The following is a 25,843-nucleotide window of genomic DNA, read 5'->3' as shown; positions in this document are numbered from 1 at the left end:
CAGCCCTAGAAGTCAGAAGAGGGCATTGGATCCCTGAATCCATTGGAACTGTAGTTATAGATGGTTGTGAGTAACTCTGTGGATACTGGGAATTGACCCTTGGTCTTCTACAAAAACATGTGCTCCTAACCACTGAGCCATCTCTCCAGTCCCATGAGTTTCCTTAATAAAAATGTATTTGTTTTGAATAATTGTATTATTATACTTAAACTCTTTAGATTGGAAAAGTCAGCATGCATTTTTGGCTTAGAATTTAGTGTTTACTATAAGGGGAATAAAAATTAAATTTAGCAATTAAAAAAATAGAATTAACAAATATATCTGTAGACTTCCTGTGTAGACATGTCATACATGCAGCTGCATATTACAAGCCTAGGATTTCAGGGGGAAGCTGGTCCTTGGAACATAGGATCGGAAGTGTCTGGCACATGGCTGGTGTTTAAGGCCAAAGATGAGGGCAACACCAGGCTCAGAATTGGCAGGGAGGAACGGACAGCAGCAAGGCTAAGTGTTGCAGGAAGGTGTGTCGAGTACTGCCCAAAGTCCAGCGGAGAACAGTGAAGACAGCAGGTGTGCTACCTTTCATTCACACTGAATTTTTATTCTCAGAGTTCTCAGTGCATTACTTCACAGTCTTACTGGTATTATTAATCCAGTCAATAAACAAGGATTATTAAATATAAACTACTTGCTAGGCACAGTAGTACAAAAAGTTTATAGCGCAGTACAGAAACTCCTAGACTTTAATTATATACAGATTCCCTGGAAAGCTTGTTAAAGACAGGTTCCTGGCTTCCACTCTAGAGACTCTGACTTGGTAGGTGTTCCCAGTGGTTGTGATTTTGATGTGGCTTTTCCTTGAACCATACTTGAAGAAGCCTGTACCAATAGGAGCTATTGAGACATCAGTTGTATTTGTCTGCATGTGACCTGACCACCCCCAACGATAGTTTCAGGTGGCATCTAAAGAAGTTTTGAACTAATTATGTTACAAGTGTGAGACGGGGGCTAGGGAGATGACTGGGTAGAATGCTTTTAAAAACGGAAGTATGAGGGGCTAGAGAGAGGGCTAGGCAGTTAAATGTGCCTCTTGTTCTTGAAATGGAACTGAGTTTGGTTTCCAGAATTCATGATGGGTGGCCCACAACTGTAACTCCAACTCCAAGGGATCCAATGCCTTCTGGCCTTGTGGGCTTCTGTACACATGTACACTACACACACACACACACACACACACACACACACACACACACACAGTACTGACAAAATAGAATCATATGTTTGTCTCTTAACTTCCAGGTAACTCCACCCAAAAATGATATTACAGTGCAATAAATAATAATGACTACTACTTATCAAAGCTTTACTAAACATACTGCCAAATATGTCATGTTAGAAATATGAGTAGATGCATGGCTGGGAGGGTGACTTAGTTGATAGAATGCTTTCCTAGCATGCACAAGGCCAATGATTTTATACCCAGCAGCACATAAACCTTCTGTTGTGCCCACAACTATTAACCCAGCACATGGAAGGTAGAAGCAGGAGAATCAAAAGTTCATCGTAGCACTAGTGAACAGTCTGGGATACAGAAATCCCCAGGGAAAAATTTAAATACATACATTTATCTTTTTAAAAATTATTGTATATGTGTGTGTCTGATTATGGGAGATCAGAGGCATCAGACCTCCTTGTGTGGGAGGTACGTGTGGTTGTGAGCCACCTGATATGGTGCTAAGAACTGAATTTAGGTCCTCTGCAAGAACAGTAAGTGCTCTGAAATGATAAGCCATCTCCCCAGCTACCTCCACCCCATGGCTTCTCTTGGCCTCTGCCAGCCCCGGCACACAGGTGGCATAAACAAACACACATATGCATAAATAAAAATAAATCTTTTTTTAAAATAGAAAGGAGAGATGACTCAGCAGTTAAGAACACTAACTGTGGGGCTGGAGAGATGGCTCAGAGGTTAAGAGCACAGACTGTTCTTCCAGAGGTCCTGAGTTCAATTCCCAGCAACCACATGGTGGCTCACAACCATCTGTAATGAGATCTTGTGCCCTCTTCTGGTGTGCAGGCAAACATGCAGAACAATGTATACATAATAAAAAATATTTAAAACTAACTGTTCTTCCAGAGGCCCTGGGCTTAATTCCCAGCACCCATATGGCAGCTCACAACTGTTTATAACTTCAGTTGTAGGGGATTTGGTACCCTCACACAGTCATGCATGCAGGCAAAACATCAATGCACACAAAATGGAAATAAATAAATCATTTTTTAAAAAGTAGAAATAAGTAGATGCAGAAATCACAATTTCTTTTTCTTTTTTTTTTTTTTTTTTTTTTTTTTGTTGTTGTTGTTGTTGTAGCTGAGGACTGAACCCAGGGCCTTGCACTTGCTAGGCAGGTGCTCTGCCACCAAGCTAAATCCCCAACCCCTACTTTTAAGAAACTTCAAGTTCTCAAGAGAAATAACTATTTTGTCATTTCTTCATTTAAATGCATTTATGTAAGTAATGTGGGTCAAGGTATGTTATAATATCTTATGAGGTACTAGAGCTTTGAAATGGTTCCTAGATTTCTGCAACTGATACATACCAGAGCCAGGACTTGAGCTCAGAGTTGCTCTTAGCCACTTTATTCAACTCACTGCGCAGAGAAGAACATTTGGAAATTGAAGAAATACGTACAGAAGAAAGGGATGTCAGCCATAGTTCAGGTACTCTCAGCCTCTGTTGAAAGTATAGGTCTGTTTTCCAGTCTCACAGAGCCTTTTCTGATGGCAGATGCCCTGGAACAGACACAGATGAATTCCATACTTCTGAGTCCCTGTGAACTGCACTTCCTTGCTATGGCGGTTTGTCTATAGCCTAGGGTTTATGCCTTCCTATCTACATGTACATTTTTTGGTAATATGGTAACCTAATGTATGTGGCATTTTGTATTCTTCATGATACTTTGATACTTTTCTTTTGCTAAATTCCATGCAGGTATATACATTTTTTTGGCTGCTTAAAATTCCATTTCATGGCTTAACCACAATTTAATCATTTCAATTAGTTATTTAGTCTTAGTGTACTATTGGTGCAAACCAGGGAGTGTAAGTGGAGCAGGATGACAATCACTCCATTGCTGCTCATGATTGATATTAATAAAGCTTTTCTCCAGGTATTTAACAGCTCAAACATGTTAATGCCCTTTCCATTAGTTCCAAAGGAGCCCAGGTGTTTTAATTCTGTCCCATGCTTTGGCCTGTCTTTCCCTTAGGATCTAAGCGCTCTTCCCACAGCAATGCTTACTTTTATGGCTTCTTCAAGAACAAGAGAATAGTTTTGTTTGACACTCTACTAGAGGAATACTCTGTACTAAACAAAGACAAGCAGGAGGAGCCTGGCGTGGAGCCCCGCAATGATGGCGAAGGAGACAGTGAAGAGATAAGAGCCAAAGTGAAAGTGAGTTCTTTCCCCTCCGAGACCCTAACTCAGTTCTCACACATCGATTCTTTGACAGGTCATAAAATACCAGTCTCTGTGCTACATGTGAAGTTCACAGAAGCCACCAAATAGAAATACTGTGAACACTCTGAAGTTCTGTTGTTTGGGAGAAATGATTACCTTTATCACATGCTAAACTACCTTGCAAACCTTCACAAGATGTACATATTGATATTGAAAGATCTTACTTTTTAAGAATCATGTAATAGCTTTACGTGTGTGCGCACTGGGACAAATGTGGAAATCAGAAGGATGAGTAGGAGTTGATTGTAGGTCCTGGGGATTGAACTCAGCTAGTCAGGATTGGTGACAGTTGTGCAGTATCTATCAGAAGAGACTTTGGACACAGGTTTAAGGCAGTAAGTGTCCTTGTTAGCTGGCTGGTGACTACACTGAGTGTAATCAGTGTATCCCCATTGTAGTCCCAAACTTTCTTAGGGTGAACTTTTTTTTTTTTTTTTAAGATTTATTTATTTATTACATATACAGTGTTCTGCCTGCATGTATGCCTGCAGGTCAGAAGAGGGCACCAGATCTCATTATAGATGGTTGTGAGCCACCATGTGGTTGGTTCCAGCCATCTCTCCAACCTCCTTAGGATGAACTTTTAAGCACAAAACCCTGAGTTATTGGTGAAATTATCAAGGCCACTCCACGTAGTTAAAAGGGAGGTTTATTTTGTGGGGTAACTTACAAATGAAGGGATAGGTTGCAGGGTCTGGGAAAGGTATGGCGCAGTCCGGCAGTGTTCTCTGGAGAACTCTGCTCCGTCTACCTCTTGCATCCAGGGTCCCGGAACCAAGAGCAGCCTCTCCTCTCCATCCTGGGCCTTCCGCTTCCTTCCTCAGCCCCGCCTTGTGGGCGTGACCATTACTGAAGCCTCAATGGGGGTTGGAACTTCCAGGCCACGGCTGGGATGGCTACCTACTACATCTCCCCCTTTTGTCTAAATAAGAAGGTTCTAACCTGTTACAAGACTATATACAAAGAAATGGTTATCAAATATTGTCCAGGAGTAATGAGGGATAATGACCTAGATAAGTTGGAATTACAATAAATGCAAACAATATCAAGCAAAAAACACATACTAAAATCCAGGGAAGTCTAGAGCATGGGTAGGTGGCATGTTACAAAGATCATTCCAAAAGGTGTCCTATCCTAAAGAACCTGAGTCTAATACTTAATATATTCTATCTAAGTATATATCTATACTAAGTTGTAACTATAACTGCTAGTCTTCAACCTCATGAAAGACCTGAGAAGGAATATAATAATACCTGAGAAATGGGAGAAGGGTGCAAACAACTTTTGGGAGTCTTGCAAGAGCAGATAGAGACAGCTGGCAGCCTGGACAGTCACCTAATGTTTCTCAGCATCGTTGGTCCATTCAAATTGGCTACAGGCCTAGAGTATCTGACAGACCATTTTCAGAAGCAGGAATTCTGAAAGACCATCTTACCTTGCCTTGGCAAAGTACAGTGGTCGCTTTCTTTGTGTCCCGCTTGTCCAGAAAGGACAGCATTCGTACTGTCAGCAGTTGAGGCAAGGGCAGTTCTTTGCCCAGTAGGCCATTTTGTGCCAAGAAGACAAACTTCCAAATGGAAATGTCTTAGAAGCCCAACATTCTCTCGGGATCAAGTTGGTGCTGCCAGGAGCAATTGTGTCTCACGTCAACAGAATTCTAAGTTATTTAAATGCCATTTTCTCTAGGTCTATGAAGTGTTTGAAGATTACCTGTCCATCCAACCTATGCATTTACAAATCTGGATAACCTAACTAACATAATTATAGAGATGACAAGCATAGGTGACAATAAATCTATAAGTCTTATCTACCTAAATAACCTAAAGACTAAAGCTTCATGTAAACAAGGCAAACAGTTTGTAAGCAAATGTACAGTAAAAGGACAATGACTTTAAAATTGTGACAATACACAAAATATCTTTAACAGAGGTAGGAATGTATAGTGCAATATGCAACATGATAATAATCCTAAATATATATCAGTATACATAATACCTTAAACAGAAGTAGAACATACATACAGTATGACAGATATAAATTTACATTTGTATCAATACACAAATATTTCAAATAAGAGTAGAAATATATGTACATTATAACAAACAGTTCTGTATTTGTATCAATATACAAATCATCTTAAATAGGAATATAAAAAGTTTATATTTGTATTAACATATAAGAATTCATTACAGTGCAAATTTTCTAAGGCTGCTATTTTACTAAATTTGTTTACTAATGTATATGATAGTCTACCATAATATCTTATACCTATCCATTCCATTTCTTCTTTTCCCTTTTTTTTTCCTTCCCCCCTTCCCCCCCAGACGTATTTTCTTCTTTCATTAAGGAGAGTACTGAGTTTAACAGTTTCTTCCACCCCCAACCCATTATCCATAACCCTGAGAAATATGAAACCTTAGGGAGAAGGGGTGTCGTTTTCTTAGAATTGTTTCCTGCTGTTTAGGAGGCGATGGTATCTCTGTTGGGTACTGTGAGAAAGCTCAGATAGTTAAATCTCAGTTAGACTAACTGTAGATTCCACAGCAAGTCTCAGAGTAATGGGTAAGATTGTCTGAAATTCTAGCAAGAAGTGTAGTATGATGATGATTACCATGGCATCATTCTGGATTGGGTAGAGTTATTGTTGTTGTTGGGGCCCCATCTTCCTTCTGGAGACTTCAGAGATTGCTATTGGAAAAACTTATTTTTTATCTAAATGGAAAGGTTGGATTTAAAGATGACATGACATGTAAGAAAGGATTCCGAGAAATCAAGAGTAAGCATGGAGAGAATTAGAATCTTGAAGACAATGGTCCCTTTTTATTGGTTTCCTTCTGTCCCACACCAGAGGACTCTTCTGATTATGGGACTGAAGAATCTCTCAACCTTTTCTTTTAGCAATATGCTTGGGTTTAGAGAAGGAGTGAGCCAATTCCATCTCCAAAGCCAGCTTGGTTTATAATTGAATGGGAACCACAACTTTCCTAGATTGATAGAGATATAGATGTTAGACAGTGAGATTTTTACCCTGTGTAGATTGGTACCAATAGATTCATTCTTTCTGTTGTAGACATCCGGATTTCCAAGGCCTTACGTTTTCTGGAAGATGGGTATTTCCATTACCCTGGAAAGACAAAAACAGAACCCTACCCCAACCTTTGATTGTTAAATTTTCCTTAGAACTTATAGAGATGTCACATTGGTGGATGAGCTTCTTTTACCTCTAGGATTTGTCTCTCCTACCCAAGCCTCATTACTGTAGTTAAGAGACTCAACACCATTGGTATACTGAATCCATTCTTCCAGAGGAGCTGATTTGACTTAACGGTATAAGTATTCTTTTGCATTCTGCATTAGCAATGTCGAATGCCAAGGACTCAGTTAATACTTTTCTTAATTCTTTATCTGACACAGCTTTTGTTATAGCTGTATTCAGCCTTTGTAAAAAATCAGTGAAGGGTTCGTGTGGTCCCTGAAATATCTTTGTGTATACTTCAGTTGGTTTTCCTGGGTCTGGAATTTTTTCCCAAGCATTTAGAGCTGCTGTTCGGCATAGGGATATTGTATGCTCATCATAAGTAGCTTGTACATTCCTGTCAGTGAAACGTCCCTCACCCAGTATTTGATCTTGGGAGATCACAAAACCTCTGAGTTTACCTTGTTGTTCTAAATTTCTTGCCTCTTTTCTCAACCAGCTTTTCCACTGTAACTGTTGGCTATATTCTAGAACAGTTGAAATTAACTGATGCCAGTCATCTGGAATGATTCTATGTGAGGTAGACCACACATTTAACATGTGTCTTACATATGTGGAGTGTATCCCATACATAACTACTGCTTCCTTTATATTTTTAAAGTCTCTTGTTGAAATTGGTTGTAATGTATATGTCATATATGGTTCAGGGTGTGTGTCATTTGCTGGCTTCTCAAGGATGATGACAGGATAAGGCATTGTATGAAAGCCATTTGGAGATGTTACAACCTGTATGGTCTTGCCCTTCTGCCTATTAGGTCCCTTGTCATGTTTACTGAGAGTTTCCTCCAGGGCTTGTAAACGAGCACCTAGGGTCTGCTCTACAGAGTGAACCTCCTCTCTTGCAAGGGATTCCAGATTTCTCATGGAATCATGGAAGTTTTTATGTTCCTCTGAAACACATGATTCCATGGACCTTATCTTATCAATTATTGATAATCTTTCTTCCTTATATAGTGTCTGAGTAGCCACAACTTCACTCTGGAGAGTTAATGCTTTATCCATTAAATAGTCACATTTATTATCAATAAAATCAATTTTGGGTACAAGCCTGTTTTGTAAATTCTGGTTAGCAGATTCCAGAGAAAGAATCTTTTTATGTAAATCCTGGTTAGCAGATTCCAGCAAGAGAATCTTTTTCTGTAAGCCTTCATTGCTATCTTTTAAAGCCTGTAAATCCTGGTTGGCAGATTCTAGAGAAAGAATCTTTTTCTGTAAGCCTTCATTGCTATCTTTTAAAGCCTGTAAATCCTGGTTAGCAGATTCCAGAGAAAGAATCTTTTTCTGTAAGCCTTCATTGCTATCTTTTAAAGCCTGTAAATCCGAGTTAGCAGATTCCAGAGAAAGAATCTTTTTATGTAAGTCCTGGTCAGCAGATTCCATAGACAGAATCTTTTTCTGTAAGCCTTCATTGCTGTCTTTTAAAGCCTGTATCAGTCCCAAAAATGACTCATCTTTGTTCTTCTTATTAAACCAGTGTTTGAACACTGTATGAATTATTACGATGAATGCCAAAATGGTACAGGCCAGATATGCCTTAGGGAGGTTGTATATTTCCAGGAAAATGTCATTCATCATACAGGCAAAAAAGTTTTTAAATTCTTGTGAGGTAATGTTGTTGGCCATATTACAAGAATTACTCAAAATTTGTTAGTCAGTTTTAAGGTGTAAAATTATCAAGTACTTTTACTTGAAATAAGACACTTGTTAGTCTCTTACCTTTCTGTGGTTTTGGGGAGTGTAGTAGCACTTTTCAGCCAGCAGGAGGCGTTGGTATAGCTCCAAAGCAGGGCCTGCTGGCGACCTTGGCAGGTGGCAGCTGAAGGCAGGAGCCAAGATGGCGGGGAGGAGTGGGAAGGCCTTACTCACAGAGGTTTTCGCTGGTCTGGGGGCTAAGCTAGGGAACTGAGACCAGAGTAGCTGCTCCCTTTTTCAGGAATGGAACCGTATAGGCGTTCCCTGGTTAAATGGAACTTTGCAGGTGGGTTTATGTACCCGCCAGCCGGGGAGGAGGCTGAGGGTGGAAGCTGCCTAGGCCTTTGGAATTTGCCCCACGTGAGCGCCAGATATTGGTGAAATTATCAAGGCCACTCCACATAGTTAAAAGGGAGGTTTATTTTGTGGGGTAACTTACAAATGAAGGGATAGGTTGCAGGGTCTGGGAAAGGTATGGCGCAGTCCGACAGTGTTCTCTGGAGAACTCTGCTCCGTCTACCTCCTGCATCCAGGGTCCCGGAACCAAGAGCAGCCTCTCCTCTCCATCCTGGGTCTTCTGCTTCCTTCCTCAGCCCCGCCTTGTGGGTGTGACCATTACTGAAGCCTCAATGGGGGTTGGAACTTCCAGGCCACGGCTGGGATAGCTACCCACTACACTGAGTTGACATGCTTCAGTAGAACAGTTAGCCAAAGGCAGAACTACAGAAGCTAAAAAGGAAGGTTAATACATTTAGAGACTCTCCCGAACTATGGGCTTTGATGGACTAGGTCTTTGTTTTCATTTTGGCAGGTGGTGCTGCCGTCTACCTGCTGAATTTTATGGCCTGAATGGTACTTCCATCATAGAGTCAGTTGTGCTAAGGTCTGAGGGCCTGCAACAGCAATCACCTTTATCTGATGCATCTCATTGGCTCATATTCCTTTTATGTTTAAGATCAAAGCATTTCTACAGGCAAAATAAGAAGAGGAGCATTTACTCTTTGGTGTAATTGAGACATAGCAGTTAATAGACTTCACTTTGGCAGTGGCAGAGTGAAGACCTGGTCCCGTCATCTAGTCACTCAGGCTCCTTGGGTGCATTATATGATTGAATCAATTTATTTGTTTTTAACACTTCTTTATGAAATATCTGCTCTGTACTAAACTGCTTTGCTTGGCATTAAATACCAAAGTTGCCGGGAATGATAGTTCACACCTTTAATCCCAGCACCCCGAGTCAGAGGCAAGTTGTTTGAAGCTTAGACTGGTCAATAGAGCAAGTGACGGGCTATCTAAAGTATACCAAAAAGAGCCAGGTGGTGGTGACCCACGCCTTTAATCCCAGCACTCGGGAGGCAGAGGCTGGTGGATCTCTGTGAGTTCAAGGCTAGCCTAGGCTACCAAGCAAGATCCATGAAAGGCGCAAAGCTACACAGAGAAACCCTGTCTTGAAACCCCCCACCCCCGCAAAAAAATTTTTTTTATTTATTTATTATGTATACAGCATGTATGACTGCAGGCCAGAAGAGGACACCAGATCTCATTACAGATGGTTTTGAGCCACCATGTGGTTGCTGGGAATTTAACTCAGCACCTCTGGAAGAGCAGTCAGTGCTCTTAACCTCTGAACCATCTCTCCAGCCCTTGTTTTGACTTTTAAAGGGATGATCTAATTAGGTGCCTGTTCCTGTTATGAATATATAGATGAGACAATTTCTGTGCAAGGGTTAAGTAGTATGATAGAGGAGCTAATGCCTTTGGATTTCTAGAGGGTTTATTTTCAGTTATGTGTATGAGTGTGGGTGGATAAGTGCATGTGAATGCAGGTGTCAGTGGAGGCCAGAAAAGGTGTATCTGGGTCCCTGGAGCTGGAATTAAAGGTAATTGTGAGCCACGGGAAATGGGTGTTGGGAACCAAATCCAGATTCTCTGGCAGGAGGCACTCTTAACTCCTAAGTCACCTGTGGTTTATTAGATTTATTCATTTGTGTGTGTGTGTGTGTGTGTGTGTGTGTGTGTGTGTGTGTGTGTGTGTGTGTTTATGTATGTTCCTGCATGTATGAATGTGCACCACATGTATGCTTGGTACCTGTAGAGGTCAGAAGAGCATATCAGATATCCTGGAACTGGGGTTATGATGATTTTGAGACACCATGTTGGGAATCAAACCTGAGCCCTCTGCAAGAGCAACAAATGCTTTAACTGATGAGCTATCTCTCCAGCCTTTTTTTTTTTTTCCCACTTTAAGACAGAGTCTCCTGCGGCTGGGAAGATGTCCCAGTGGATAAGAACATTTGTGTACAAACTTGTGGACCTGAATTCGAGTCCCTGGTACAGCCAGGTGTGGCGGTGTAGAGACAGGTGGATCCTAAGTGCTTAGTGGCAGCCAAAACTGAACTTTCAGTTCAGTGAGAGACCCTGTCTCAAGGCTAAGGTGCACACACTGTGTACAGACATACATATACACCCCCCCACATCACACACCCCCATACATATAAGACCGTGACTTGCTGTGTGTGTGGCCCATGCTGGCCTGGAATGTATGATGTATACAACTTAAGCTGGCTTCAATTTGGGGACCTTCTTGCTCCAGGCTTCTGAGCGTTGAGAATATAGGTATGAGCTCCCATACCTGGCCTTTTTTATTTTATGTTTTTTCAGAGCTGAGGACCGAACCCAGGGCCTTGCGCTTGCTAGGCAAGCGCTCTACCACTGAGCTCCATCCCCAGCCCCCATACCTGGCTTTTAGTATTTACTTTTAAGTGGAATTACCCTGCCAACGAGGATATTAGAATAAAGGTCAGTTAGGTTTAACCACCTGTCACAGGATTCGAAGCTGGGACAAGGACTTCAGGTCACCTCGTAGAAAGGAGAACCGAAGGTGAGAAAGGGTGGCTCCGTAAGAGCTAACAGTCCTGCAGGTTCAGCAGAGGGGTGTCCAGCGCAGGGCACATGACACTGTAGTTAATTTACATACTAGCAAGCGGTCCAGGGGCTGCAACAGTGTTAAGGAGAATGGAGGCCTTTAGTATTTTTGGAAACAGTTTTTGGTTTGGTTTTGTTTTGTTTTTTGAGCTGAGGATCGAACCCAGGGCCTTGTGCTTGCTAAGCAAGTGCTCTACCACTGAGCTACATCCCCAATGGAAACAGTTTTATTTGGCTACAAACACAACTGGTAGCTGGGGTAGCTCAGAGGTAGAATACTCGCCTAGCATGCCGTGGGCCTTCATTCAGTCCTCAGCAGTGCAAAAGCAAAATACAAATGTTGGAGTCCTCCTTTGAAGGGTGATGAATGGGGTTTTGCCACCTTTTTGGAGAACCTGCTTTTATTTCATCAACTACAGTGTTTATATATAAATTATATGCCATGATACCTTAGATCTCATCCCAACCTAATAAACCTGTGAGTAGAGATGACAAGGAGCCCATAGTTTGAAGCATACTGAGGCATATGAGGTATATCTTGAAGAGCTGAAGTAGTGTGGCTTTTTAAAATTTGGGGTCTGGGTTTTGTTCTTTTGTTTTGTTGAGGTAGGGTCCTATGTATCCCAAACAGGCCTCAACTCTTAACCCTCAACCTCAGTCTCCCAGTCTGAGAGGTATGTACCCTTAACTGTACCCATCTTGAATTGAGATGTTACTGCAGATTCTGATGGGCAGGTTTCTGAGACGAGGCTATGTGAATGAGGCAGAGTTTTGAATGTGGGATGAGCAATCAGGTTGAACAGGTTGTTGTTTTTTTGTTTTGTTGGTTTGTTTGTTTGTTTTTTGAGACAGGGTTTCTCTGTGTAGTTTTGTTTTGTTTTGTTTTTTTCTGGAGCTGAGGACCGAACCCAGAGCCTTGCGCTTACTAGGCAAGTGCTCTACCACTGAGCTAAATCCCCAACCCCCTCTGTGTAGTTTTTTGGAGCCTGTCCTTGATCTCGCTCTCTAGTCCAGGCTGGCCTCGAACTCACAGAGATCCGCCTGCCTCTGCCTTCCCAAGTACTGGGATTAAAGGCGTGTGCCACCACCTGGCTTTGTTGTTTTGTTTTGAGACAGGATCTCATCACCTTGAACTCTCTGTGTAGCTGAGGATGACTTTGAACTCCTGGTCTCCTTTCTTCCACCTCTCAAGTGCTGGGATTATAGCGCCTCCCCAACCCGCCCAAGACATTTTGATTCTCAGCTTCCTTTTGTTTATCTCTGAGTAAAGATGCTCCACTTGGTGCCAGTGCAGTGTTGTTAAGGATCAAATGAGGCAAGGTATGAGTTTATGAAAAGGAGTGTGCTATATACATGGTGTACTGTTTGTCTGTGTCCTTTTATGACACATTAATGTGGAAGGAAAGAAAATCCAGTTCTTTCTAACATTTCATTGCAAGTCACTGAACCTCCTTTTGGTGGCAAGTGTGACTCTAACTGTGACTCCCATGCTGTATGTCATCCTGTCCCCTCCTGTGCTAGGAAGTGAGTCAAGATGAGCTCGACACATGCAAGGCAAGTGCTCCACCATATATTCTCAGCCCAGCTGTGTTCCTTCTTATTCCATCCTGTTTTTGCTTTTTGGTTTTGTTTTGTTTTTTTGAAACAGGGTCTCTACATAGCCCTGTCTGCCCTGGAACTCACTATGTAGATCAGGCTGGCCCCGAACCCACAGAAATCCATCTGCCTCTTTGTCTACCCAGTGTTATGATTAAAGGTGTACACCACTATACCAAGCCTCTGCCATTCTTTTTGTTTTGTTTTTCGAGACAGGGTTTCTCTGTGTAGCACTGGCTGTCCTGGAACTCACTGTAGACCAGACTGGCCTTGAATTTATGAACATAGATCCACCTGCCTCAGCCTCCTGAGTGCTGGGACTAAAGGTGTGTGCCTCTATTGTTTTTAATGCTAAAATTCAGTTGACTCTTTTTTCAGGTTAGTCTGATCAGATGTGCTCCCCCCCCCCCCCCCCTCTACCCTTTGTTTTTTGTTTTTGGTTTTTTTTTTGGTTTTTGAAGACGGGGTTTCTCTGTGTAGTCCAGGCTGTCCTGGAACTCACTCTGTAGACTAGGCTGGCCTCAAATTCACAGAGATCTGCCTGCCTCTGCCTCCCGAGTGCTGAGATTAAAAGCACGGACCACCACCACCCAGCTATGTTTCCTTATTTGTATAAAGCATGCTTATTTGTGTTGGAAATCTGATAATCTCATTATACAAATTCTTATGGCCCTAATGCTGCTCTTTATTATTTCTCACTCATTGTGCCTTGTTTTCTGAAGTATTTGGTGATTTTTATGATAATTTGTCACTGATTAAAAAAAAAATTTATACTTGTATGAGTGTTTGACCTGCATGTATATATGTGTACCACATGCATGCCTGGTGCCTGAGGATACCAGAAGATGGCATCACTTCCTCTGGAACTGGAACTAGATAGTTGTGAACTACCATGAGGGTGCTAGAAATTGAACCCCTGTCCTCTGGAAGAGCAGCCGCCTCTCCAGCCCATTGCGCTGTCCTCCATTGTGAAGAACCCTGAGGTGTTTACAGAGTACAGGCCTGGTGAAGATTTGCATTTGTCTTTTCTGGTACATGTACACACACACACACACACACACACACACACACACTCCAGCAGCTCCTTTTTGTTTGTATTTTCTTTTTTCAGAAATTGTGTTATTTGAATGTTAGGTTTCTTTTTTTTTTTTTTTTTTTTTAAACCAAGTTTAGTTTACTAGTTTTTGTTTTGTTTTGTTTTGTTTTTCGAGACAAGGTTTCTCTGTAGCTTTGGAGGCTGTCCTGGATCTTGCTCTCTAGACCAGGCTGGCCTCGAACTCACAGAGATCCACCTGCCTCTGCCTCCCGAGTACTGGGGTTACAGGCGTGAGCCACCACCGCCCGGCACTAGTTTTTATTATTACTGTGTCTGTGATGTGTGGTGTTCATTTGCCTTGGCATATGTGTGGCAGTCACAGAACCACTTTCAGGAGTTGATCCCCTCTGACCATGTGAGTCCTGAGGTCGGGGTCGGGTCATCAGCGTTGGTAGCAGGCACCACTGTCTGTCAAGCCAGCTTTTCCTAATTCATGTTGTTTGTGTTTGTTGGCACAAGCGCCTTTGCCCACTGAGCCGTCCCTCTGGTCTCTGGAGTCCTATTCTACCCTGCCCCCTCCTTCTCCAGCTCCAGAGGTGTTTGGGGTAGCTGTAAGTTTTCTCAGGTCCCACCCGGCTCCACAATCCCTCAGCCGCTTACAAAACAATCACTCAGGTTTAATATTATTTACAGACTGTATGGCCTATGGCAGGCAGCTTTTTCATCTTAAATTAACCCATTTCTATTAATCTATGTTTTGAAACACGGCCATGGCGTTACCGGTCTGCTGGGATCTTGCTTCTCCTTCTATGGCAGCTGGCCTCTCTCCCGCCTCTGCCTTTCTTCTTCCTGTCTCTCTTGGATTTCCCGCCTAGCTATAACCTGTCTTGCCATAGGCCAGAGCAGCTTCTTTATTAACCAGTCATGGCAACACATAGTCACAGTGTACAGAAAGACATCCCACAGCAGTTGGGTGTTCTCCATGCCCGCTGAAAGTTCAGCAATGCGATCAGCTTTCTCTCCAGATTCTCCACTGCTGTCTTGTGATTCAGCTTTGTTTGCTTAATTTGCTGCTATTTGTCCCATCCACTTTCCTGACCCCACCATGCCCATCCACTTTCCTGTCCCCACCATGCCCATCCACTTTCCTGTCCCCACCATGCCCATCCACTTTCCTGACCCCACCATGCCCATCCACTTTCCTGTCCCCACCATGCCCATCCACTTTCCTGTCCCCACCATGCCCATCCACTTTCCTGTCCCCACCATGCCCATCCACTTTCCTGTCCCCACCATGCCCATCCGCTTTCCTGACCCACCATGCCCATCCGCTTTCCTGACCCACCATGCCCATCCACTTTCCTGACCCACCATGCCCATCCACTTTCCTGTCCCCACCATGCCCATCCGCTTTCCTGACCCACCATGTCCATCCGCTTTCCTGACCCACCATGTCCATCCGCTTTCCTGACCCCAACATTGCTGTTTTCACCCTTCCTATTTCTCTTGTGTTCCTTGCACTATCATATAATTTGATTCAGTTTTTTATTTTTCTATTTTTGGTAGTGCTGGGGATTAGAACTCTAGGAAAGACGTCAAGCAGTCAAGTCACTATAGTCTGTCATATACAGTTGACTGCTCCTAACACTGCTGTGCTTCCCATCAGTGTTCCCAGTGACTGTGTGCATGACTGTCACTTAATCATGCTCATCTCGAGGAGTTTCCACATCAGAACAAACTGGAAGATCAAGGTTTTTTTCTTTTTGTTTTTTGTTTGTTTGTTTGTTTTGCTTTTGGTTTTGGTTTTTTTTTTTTGAGACAGGGTTTCTCTGTGTAGTTTTGGTGCCTGTCCTGGATCTCCATCTGTAGACCAGGCTGGCCTTGAACTCACAGAGATCCGCCTGGCTCTGCCTCCTGAGTGCTGGGACTAAAGGCGTGCGCCACCGCCGCCCGGCGAGGATGAAGTTTCTAGTGAGTTTAGGATGTGGCTGTCAAGTGGTTTCATTATGACTTGTTTAACTCTTTACCTTATTGACAAAGATTTATACTTTTTCCAGGTTGTTGTTGTTGTTGTTGTTGTTGTTTTCCTGAGCTAAATTAGTTTAGGGGGTTAAACGTAGTGAAATTGGAGCCTGTCTTGTATATAGTTCTGTCTTTGGGGTGCATATAGTGAATGCTCTGTTAAGCAGTTTTATACTGAAGTCTGTTTAAAATCAATGAAGGGCTATTACTGGATCAAGGCTAACGATATAAATGAATTAAAGGTTATTAATAGGTTATTTTCTCCTTTTTCTTTGACTCAGAATAAGAAACAAGGATGTAAAAATGAAGAAGTACTGGCTGTTCTTGGCCATGAACTGGGACACTGGAAGTTGGGACACACAATAAAAAATATAATTATTAGTCAGGTAAGTTTGGAGTGACAATTGTATTTTGTTTTGTTTCCTTTGAGTCAGGGTCTCATGTAGCCCAAGGGCTCGTTGTGTAGCCAAAGATGACCCTGAGCACCTGATCCTCTCCCTTTCTTCACCTCCCATGTTCTGGAATTACAGCTATGCAGCTCTGGTCAGAGTTGCATTTTTTTTTTTTTTTTGATTTATTATGTATACAGCATGTCTGCCTATAGGCCAGAAGAGGGCACCAGATCTCATGGTTGAGAGCCACCATGTGGGTGCTGGGAATTGAACTCAGGACCTCTGAAAGAGCAGTCAGTGCTCTTAACCTCTGAGCCATCTCTCCAGCCCCCAGAGTTGCATTTTTATAAAGGAAGAGTTAGAAGGGCAGGAAAAGTGTGTGTGGTGGTACCCACCTGTAATCTTAAGTACTCGGGAGACCCAGGCAGAAAGATCTCAACTTGAGGGGCTGGCAAGATGGCTTAGCAGTTAAAGGCGCTTGGTGCCAAGCCTAAGTTTAACCCCCAGGACTCACATGGTTCAAAGAGAGAACCAGCTGCCTCAAGTTGTCCTCTGACCTCCACACTTGAAATGTGGCATGTGTTCTTGTAGACACACATATAATAAACAAAAGAAATAAAATTTTTAGAAGCCGAAGGCTGTTCTGAGCTATATAGCAGCTTTCAGGCCAAATTGAGCTACACAGTGAGACTTGGTCTTAAAAGGAAAAGCCAAGTAAGTAAATAAAAGTATAAGAGGCCTGAGACACTGTATAGTAATGGGGATAAGACATTCATCAAGCCAGGAGTGATGGTACAGGCTTGTAATCCTACCATTCAGGAAGCTGAGGCAGGAGGATCTCAAGTTTGAGACCAAGCTGCCTGACTTCTCACTGTGGTTCTGAGTTTACGTGTGAGACCTGAGGCATTTCCTCGATTTCTCTCCATTTCTTCATTGAATACTATAGTGTAGGGCTGGTTAGGAATTTCATAACTAGTCCTGGTAGGGTTTCGGGTGTTCAGGGCATGGTGGGAGCATGTTGAGTACATGTTAGTGTTTATTGCTGTCACTTCCAGAGTTGGTCAGGTACGTGAGCCATGAAGACCAGAAAGGAGCAAACCTAGATAGGGTGTACACTAAAAAGCTTTTGGAAGGTTGGTGCGATGCTTCAGTATGTAAAGGTACTCGCCACCATGCCTGACAGTGTTAGGTTGATTCCCGGGACCCACCTGGTGGAAGGAGAGAACTGGCTCCTGCAGGTTGTCCTTCGGACCTCCACAGGCTTGCCATGACATATGTGCTGCCACAAAACGCATACGCATTATACAAATAAATAAGTCATAAATGTAAAAAATAGATACTATATTTCTACTTTTAAAAGGTGTTTAAAGGACCCATTATAAAAAAAAATAGATTTATTTTTGTGACTATTTATCATGTATAGGCATGTGTGTCTGCATATGAGTATGTGTACTTGAGTGAAGGTGCCCACAGAGGCCAGAGGCATAGGATCCCCTGGAGCTGAGTTAAAGATGGTTATGAACCCATACAGACAGCCTAAATTAAATCTTGTTTGTGTGTGTGTTTTTAGATAGAACATCATTTTGTAAACCAAGATGACTTTCAACTTGCAATCCTCCTGCCACCCAAGTGTTAGAATTACATGTGTTTACCATCATGCCATGCTTCACTGAGTCTTAAGGCCAGCCAGTTCTGGGCTGTGTGAGAAGACTCATAAGACCAGGTTTCCTTTTGCCATGGGTCTTTACTTGAAACTTGGCTCCTTAGCTTGAAGCTGTGCTATACAAACACAGCACAGAAGGCTTAAATAAATCCAAATTCTAGTTCTAACTCAGTGTTTGATCTGTAAGGGAAGTCACTGCCCCTTCTATAAAGAAATGGGTGTGGTGGGATCAGCCCTACCACAAGGCAGTGGGCTGGTCCCTAAGGATACATTGGGTACCTAGTAGGAGCCAGGTGCCTCTTCTGATAGAAGGTTGGTGTTCTTTACTGATACATTGACTGTATGTCACCTTGGCCACTAGTCATAAGCACCTTGATCAAGTCCTAGAGTAACTGGAAGCAGGCTAGTCTCACTCTAGTGTGTCTGAGGCCCCTTATCATCCAACCAAACCATTAATTGCCCACTGTCAGCAAATTAGTGTGTATTTTCATCTTATATTTGCCCCATAGCCAGTTAGATGTACTATTTAAAGTTCTCTTCATCAAGAATATTTCTCTATGCCAGGCATGGTAGTACACACTTAATCCTAGCACTCAGGAAACAGAGGCAGGCAAATCTCTGAGATCGAGTTCCAGGACAGTCAGAGCTACACAAAGAAACCTTATCTCAAAAAAGAAAACAAACAACAAAAAGTTTATTTGTGCCAGTGCCTTCCAGGACCATCCCTACATGATACCACACGCTACAGCACTCTGCTTTGAGCTGGTACCAACCAGCATAGCTTGTGTCTCAGGCAGGGTTTCTATTGCCATGGTAACACTGTGACCAACAACAACTTGTGGAACAACTCTCAGGTCACACTTTATCACTGAGGGGATCAGGGAAGAAACCTGGAGGCGAGAACTGACATAGAGGCCATAGAGCAGCAGTTTGAGGGTTGCATATCCTGCATAACAGGTATTTACATTATAACTCATAACAGCAGCAAAATTACAGTTATGACATAGCAATGAAATAGTTTTATGGTTGGGGAACCACCATAATATGAGGAGCTGTGTTAAAGAGCCACAGCATTAGGAAGGTTGAGAACACTGCCATAGAGGAACATTGCTTATTGGCTTGCTCAGCCTGCTTTCTCAGCCCAGGAGCACCTGCTGGGTGGCAGCAACCACATTGAGATGGGCCCTCTCCCGTCCATCATTGATGAAGACAGCGCCCGCGGGCCTGCTTAGCATCATGGTAACCTGTAGTGTCATGTCTTCTTTTCTAGATAAATTCCTTCCTGTGTTTCTTCTTGTTTGCTGTGCTAATTGGTCAAAGGGTGCTTTTTGCCGCCTTTGGTTTTTATGACACCCAGCCCACTCTGATTGGACTCTTGATCATCTTTCAGTTCATTTTCTCACCTTACAATGAGGTAATGTGTGCTGTTTTTAAATTACTACATATGTGGTTTTGTCTATTTCAAATCTGGATTCTTTAGGGTATCGTGAAAATAAATCAACAAAACCATAGAAGCTTCTAGTCCTCACTGTGTAGTATAAAGTATACTGGACAGTATAAAAGCAGCAGAGAGATCTCAATCTAAATAGTTAAGTGCTCAGAATATTGTTAGGAGGTAAGGGTAGAGAATTGGAGCTTAGCGATACAAACCTTTATGTATATCTCAGAGCCTCGGTAGCTGGAGGTCACCTGCTAGAATGCCATGTCCTAGGCTGTGTGTTCACCATTGTGGGTATGAAATTCTGTGTGTGAGGGGACAAAACAAATAGTAACTGAGAAGGTGACAGACTGGAGGGAGTTGTGTGACTGTGTTCCTCTGATTGTTCACAGTGACTTTAGGGCTCCCTCTAAGACCCACTAAACCAAAAGTGGGTATTTCACAAGTGAGGTTAGGAGCCAGTCACGAGCAGATTCTGCATGCGGGATACAACACCAGGTAATGAGACTGTATTTCAGAGCAGAATCTCATGGCATTTGGTAAGATTTCCAGATGAAGCCAAGAAATAATATTGGTGATCTTGAGGAACCTCCATTCATCCTTGAGACAGGTTCTAGAGTAAAGGCTATCAGACCAACTAGGTGAATCCTATTTCTTCATTTAGGAAAGCATTCGGGGTAGGGGCATGGTGGGGTTGGAGTGTGCCATGAAAGAAGAATGGAGAGAAGTAGCTATGGATTGTCCACACAAGCTATATAAATCTTGCGAGAACATGTATTTATTATTTTAAATTATAGACATTATACTATGGTTTTTGTTTTTCAGATGTTTTTTGTTTTGTTTTGTTTTTTTGTTTTTTTTTTTTTAGACAGGGTTTCTCTGTGTAGCTTTGCACCTTTCCTGGAACTCACTTGTAGCCCAGGTTGGCCTTGAACTCTCAGAGATCTGCATGCCTCTGCCTCCTTATTTTTTTAATTGTATGTATGATGTTTGTGGCACATGCATGTGAATATAGGTGCCAGCAGAGGCCAGAGTCAGTGGATGCTCCTGAAGCTGTGAGGTGCCTAACATTGATGCTAGGAATGAATGTATATATAAAATGCCTTGTGAGGTTTGCTGCTTAAACATGATACAGAATGCTTTTGTCATATGGGGTAAGGATACTGCACATACATAATAAACAACCCCAGAGCACTATGCTTTTTTAAAGTTTTGCTTCTTTAACTAATTGTTTTTCTTTTCTTTTCTTTCTTTCTTTTTTCTTTTTTTTTTTTTTTTAGCTGAGGATCGAACCCAGGGCCTTGTGCTTGCCAGGCAAGCACTCTACCACTGAGTTAAATCCCCAACCTCTAATTGTTTTCTTACCCCGTTGGACTGGTAATATCACTGTAGCTTCCCATTGGTCCATGTTTAGTTTTCTTTAACTTGCTGCCTTTGCCTAGGAAGCCTGGTAACCCAGCTAAGCAGGGAGGAGGGCTCTCCAGCTGAAGCAGGGGTGGCAGCTGAGGGGGTTCCTACAGTTGTCATACAAGGAACTGAACCCTACGAAGAGATGAGAAAGAAAACCTGGTACAGAGTGACTTGATCAACTTGGATCAGACTTCAGGGAGTCTAATAACAGGTGGTTTATTCCCAATGTATTTAAGCCCAGTACAATTTGGAAAAATAGTTTCCTGACATAACACAATCCCTAGTGTACAAAGAAGCATAATTACATTGAAGTTCCACTCAGGGTACATGTTATTCCCTCTAAGAAGATGGATTCTAGAGATAGGCTACCTGTACTAGCTTAAGGGCCTAAGGGTCTGTCCTGGTTTTAGTCCTATAGATACTATAGGGGCCATTTGGGCTGTTAGCCATCTCTGGTCCTGGTTGGGGGAGCCTCTGTCTATCAGAGTCATTTAGACCACTCGCCATCTCTGGTCCTGTGATAAGAGCTTGATATAGACCGGCCCAACAGACAACAGATCACCAGGCTATTAATCATTTCCTATTCTCAGCCTTCTGAATGGAAGAACAGGTTTTCATCTTTCCCATTGGAAAGACAACCTCTATACCTCTATGCTTAACATTCCTGGTTTCTCTGGAGATCTGTGTGCACAAGAACCTTCGTGCTGTGCTCCCAACAGGCAGTGATGATGCCAATGCTGGCCTAGTCAGAGGATTTTTGTTTGTCTTCTTATTCAATAGTAGAATTCACTTCAAAAATTCTCGAAATAAATACTGAGTATTCGAGTGGTTTGCAGTGTGATTGGTCCACAGAGGCACTAACAACAGTTTAAAAGCCTTGAGTTGCCTAGGAGATATTGTCCAGAGGTGCTGGGCATTTAGCCTGGACTTCTTGTATGCCGTGTCATAGTTTAAGGGACTTAAAATAGGAAAGATACTTTCTTGGGACTGCCCTTCCCCCAGCCCCCCAAAAAAGAGGGCTAGCTTGCTGGTTACATTGGTGCTGCTCTTCCAGAGCACCCAGAGTTGTCAGTTCCTAGAGCTGACATCAGGTACGACCTGTAACTCCAGCTCTCAGATGCAGTGCATCCAGCATCTGCAGGCATCTGTGCTCATGTAGCCCATGCGCATCCCACATACATACACATAATTAGAAATAAAATAAATCATTTTAAAACATATTGGAACTAGGCTGTGGTGGCATACACCTTTAATCCCAGCACTTGGGAGTCAGAGTCGGGTGGATCTCTGAGTTGGAGGCCAGCCTGGTCTACATATTGAGTTCCAGGACAGCCAGGGCTACACAGAGAAACCCTTGCTCAAAAATAAAAAAACAAAAAAATTAGAAACCTATAGGAAAACAGGTAGTTACTAATTTATCTACTTATATTTCACTTATGTATTACAGCAAAAGTCAAAGACTGGGCGACTAAGGTACTTAATAGAGGTGAGGGGTGTGAATAAGGGATTTTGTTTGTTTTGTTTTGTTTTTTTGTTTTTCGAGACATGAGTTTCCCTGTGTAGCCGTGGCTGTCTTGGAACTCACTCTGTAGACAAGGCTGGCCTCAAACTTCGAGATCAGCCTGCCTCCTGAGTGCTGGGATTGAAGGCATGTGCCACCACCATCTGGCTTTTTTTTTTTTTTTGGAGCTGAGGATCGAACCCTGGTCCTTGTGCTTGCTAGGCAAGCGCTCTACCACTGACCTAAATCCCCAACCCCCCCCCCTTTTTTTTAAATGGTTCTGAAAACCAAACCCAGGACTTCACATGTGCTAGGTAAGTACTGAGATAAGGTTATTAGAGCCAGTGAATGAAGGTTGGGGAAGGGTTGCCTCTCTCCCCTTCCCTTCTTTTCCTCCTTGAGATAGCTGATAAGACTCCTGAGTAGCTGGAGTGACAGGTACACATCACCACATCTGGCTCAGACAGCCAAACCAAAATGTATATTCAAGATTTGAAAGAAATTTCATGGGGAATTGGGTGATGACAGAGACTCACAAACTTTATTAGGAAACTCATATTCGCTAGTGGCCGAGAGGAAGGGAGGGAGAGGGAGGGGGGGAGAGAGAGAGAGAGAGAGAGAGAGAGGTGTATTGTATAAGTATGCTTGCCCATGTGTATGCCCAGACACTGACATCAGGAATCTTCCTGTGTCGGTGAGCCTGGCTGTCTGACAAGCCCCTGAGGTCTACCTTGTCTCCCCAGCACTGGGGCTGCTGATGTGCTTTTACAATGCTATAAATTTGAACTTGGGTCCTCGGGCTTCCACAGCAAGTACTTTACCATGAAGCCGTCTCCCCAGCCCCCAAAAGCAAAAGCAAAAAAAAAAGTCAGAATGTTTTTTAAAATACACAGCACGTCATTCTATCTGCTACACTTGTGTGTACAAAGACTTTGGTTTTTCAGGTCAGGGTTTCTCTGTGTAGCCCTGGCTGTCCTGGAACTCACTGTAGACCAGGCTGGCCTCCAACTCAGAGATCCACCCGACTCTGCCTCCCGAGTGATGTTGCAAAGATTTTAATCCTTCAGAGTTTATATTTTCCCAGGAAAAATTTCCCTTTCATAATGGTCTTTAGAAATTGTGAAGTGGCCATAGCCACTTACAAAACATTCAGTTTTGACTCAGGAGGCTGAAGGAGGATCCTGAGTGACAAAATAGAATTTGAAACTATTGTCAGAGGCTCTGTCATATTTTTAGAATAATCTCAGTGAAGACTGTTATTGAAGATAAAAGTGATCAAGAATATTAAAATGATCCTGTGGGGCTGGAGAGATGGCTCAGTGGTTAGGAGCACTTGCTGCCTTTGCAGAGGACCTGGGTTTGGTTCCCAGTACCCACATGATGGCTCACAACCATCCATAACTCCAGTTCAAAGGGATCTTGAAGCCCCTCTGACCTCTTTGGGCACCATGCAAAACACAAACACAAAATAAACAAATATTTGAAAAAGAACTTCCAGGTGTGGTAGTGTAGTGGATTCCTGAAATCCTGGCACTTGGGATGTGGGGGCAGAAGATGAGGAGTTTGAGGTTGACCTGGGTTCTGTGAAACCCTGTCTCAGAAAAAACAACAAAAAAGATATATTAGAGACAGGAGGTGAACACAGAACTGGCTCTGGCACGCTGGTATGCACTGGCTTTGGAGTTGCCCTTAAGTTCAGCACCAGCTGCCCAGCCCTGTGGCCCTCTGGGCTTCACCTCCTGACCTGTACAGTCGAAATGAGAAGTTCCTGCAGGGTGAAGCCCCTGGCGCATGGCACACTCTCAAAAGCTCCTTTTAATGAGGATATATACGTGTTTCTGGTCTGTTTGCTTGGAGTCGGGGAAGCTCAGCTTGACATAATCCCCCCACCCCGTTGGATCCCTAAGTTGTAGTCTCCTAATAGGTTTGGCTTGCCTTTCTCATGTCCGACCAGTCCTCCTCCACAGCCTGGCTCCCAAGGGCTTGGGTGACAGCACGGTGCCAGGCGGCTAACCCCTTTTCTTTCCTCCTGCAGGTTCTGTCGTTCTGCCTAACAGTCCTGAGCCGCAGGTTTGAGTTTCAGGCCGATGCTTTTGCCAAGAAACTTGGGATGGCTAAAGACTTATATTCTGCTTTGATCAAGCTAAACAAAGACAACCTGGGCTTCCCAGTTTCTGACCGACTGTTCTCCACGTGGCACTATTCACACCCGCCCCTGCTAGAGAGGCTTCAGGCTTTGAAAGCCACAAAACGAGACTGAGCCACACGGTGACTGGACACACTTGTGATTATTTCTGGCCTGGCAGCATGTTCCAGCTCTCGATGGTTTCAAGTTTTTAAGGAAAATGATTAAGTCCATAAAAGTCCAGATCTAAATACATTTACTATCTCATTTCAAAGATGATTTTAATAATCGATTTCTTAAAACACTGGATAAAAATTTGAGGCTTAATATTTTTAAAGCATAGTCTTATCTAACATCTGGTTTACCATCAATTGTAAACTTATTTAAGGCAATGCACACCTCGTTTTATTTCCTCACTGTGGAATCTGCATATAGGGTGTTCGGGTCGTGTGTTTAAAAGGGAAACACCACCTCCAAGTCTTTTCTGCAAGATGGAAACAGAAAGAGTGCTCCTAAATCACTGTGCGTGTACCTCCGTGGAGTTTGTTTTTATCTTCATGTAGTTATGACTTTAACCTGGCCAATCAGTGTTTTAAATAAGAAAGAAAAGTAAAAATGAGTAAGGCTAATGCTACTGAAATAGAAGTTGTTGGTCTGTTCTGTACTGATGTACTTACTCACCAGGCTTTCTGTTTCTTTCTCACACCAGTCAAGAACCCCTTCCCTTCCTCCCTCCTCCCTCCCTTCTTTTTTTGAGATAAGGTCTCACTCTAGCCCTTGGTGGCCCCAGACTTATTATTTAGCCTAGCATGGGTTATACTTCTCATCAGGCCTCCATCCTCAGCCTTCCAAATGCTGGGGTTGCGGATGTGAGCCACCACACCCAGTTTAGAAATTACTAGTACTTGAAATTAGAAATCTTACAAATCATTGAGTTTGGGTTTGCTTTTAAGAAAGTCTTAATTTTAAACCAGTCTTGGTATCACACACCTTTAATCCCCGTGCTTGGGGCAGAGGCAGATGGATCTGTGAGCTGAGGCCAGCCAGGGCTACAGAGTGAGAGCCTGTCTGAAGAAGGGGGGAGGGGAAGAAAGTCGGTCTCAGTTCTCACTGTCTCCCCAACTGGCCTTATTAGAGGTAAGCTAGCCTTTTCTCATTCAGTTCCCAGCAAATAATCCTTTCACGTAACAGAAGTTGCCATATGATACACATTTCCCAGTGTTACATGTGGCAGAATATGAAAGAGGAGATGACATTTGAAAAGACA

At 42.9% G+C, this 25,843-nt stretch overlaps 1 protein-coding gene across 1 annotated transcript in view; it reads left to right on the top strand.

Moving 5' to 3' along the window:
• Positions 1 to 25,216, top strand: part of Zmpste24 (zinc metallopeptidase STE24) — a 46,715-nt gene extending 21,499 nt beyond the window's left edge. The window contains exons 7-10 of the mRNA XM_036179476.1: positions 3,270 to 3,454; positions 16,329 to 16,433; positions 19,373 to 19,516; positions 24,487 to 25,216. Coding sequence (XP_036035369.1) covers positions 3,270 to 3,454; positions 16,329 to 16,433; positions 19,373 to 19,516; positions 24,487 to 24,711 — 659 coding nt within the window. The 3' untranslated portion in view covers positions 24,712 to 25,216. The remainder of the gene's footprint in view (positions 1 to 3,269; positions 3,455 to 16,328; positions 16,434 to 19,372; positions 19,517 to 24,486) is intronic.
• The last annotated feature ends 627 nt before the right edge of the window (positions 25,217 to 25,843 follow it).

The sequence above is a fragment of the Onychomys torridus genome, chromosome 2 (genome assembly GCF_903995425.1).
Source record: "Onychomys torridus chromosome 2, mOncTor1.1, whole genome shotgun sequence".
Lineage (NCBI taxonomy): Eukaryota > Metazoa > Chordata > Mammalia > Rodentia > Cricetidae > Onychomys > Onychomys torridus.
Note: the sequence above shows the minus strand (reverse complement) of the source record. Positions and strands in the feature narration are given on the sequence as shown.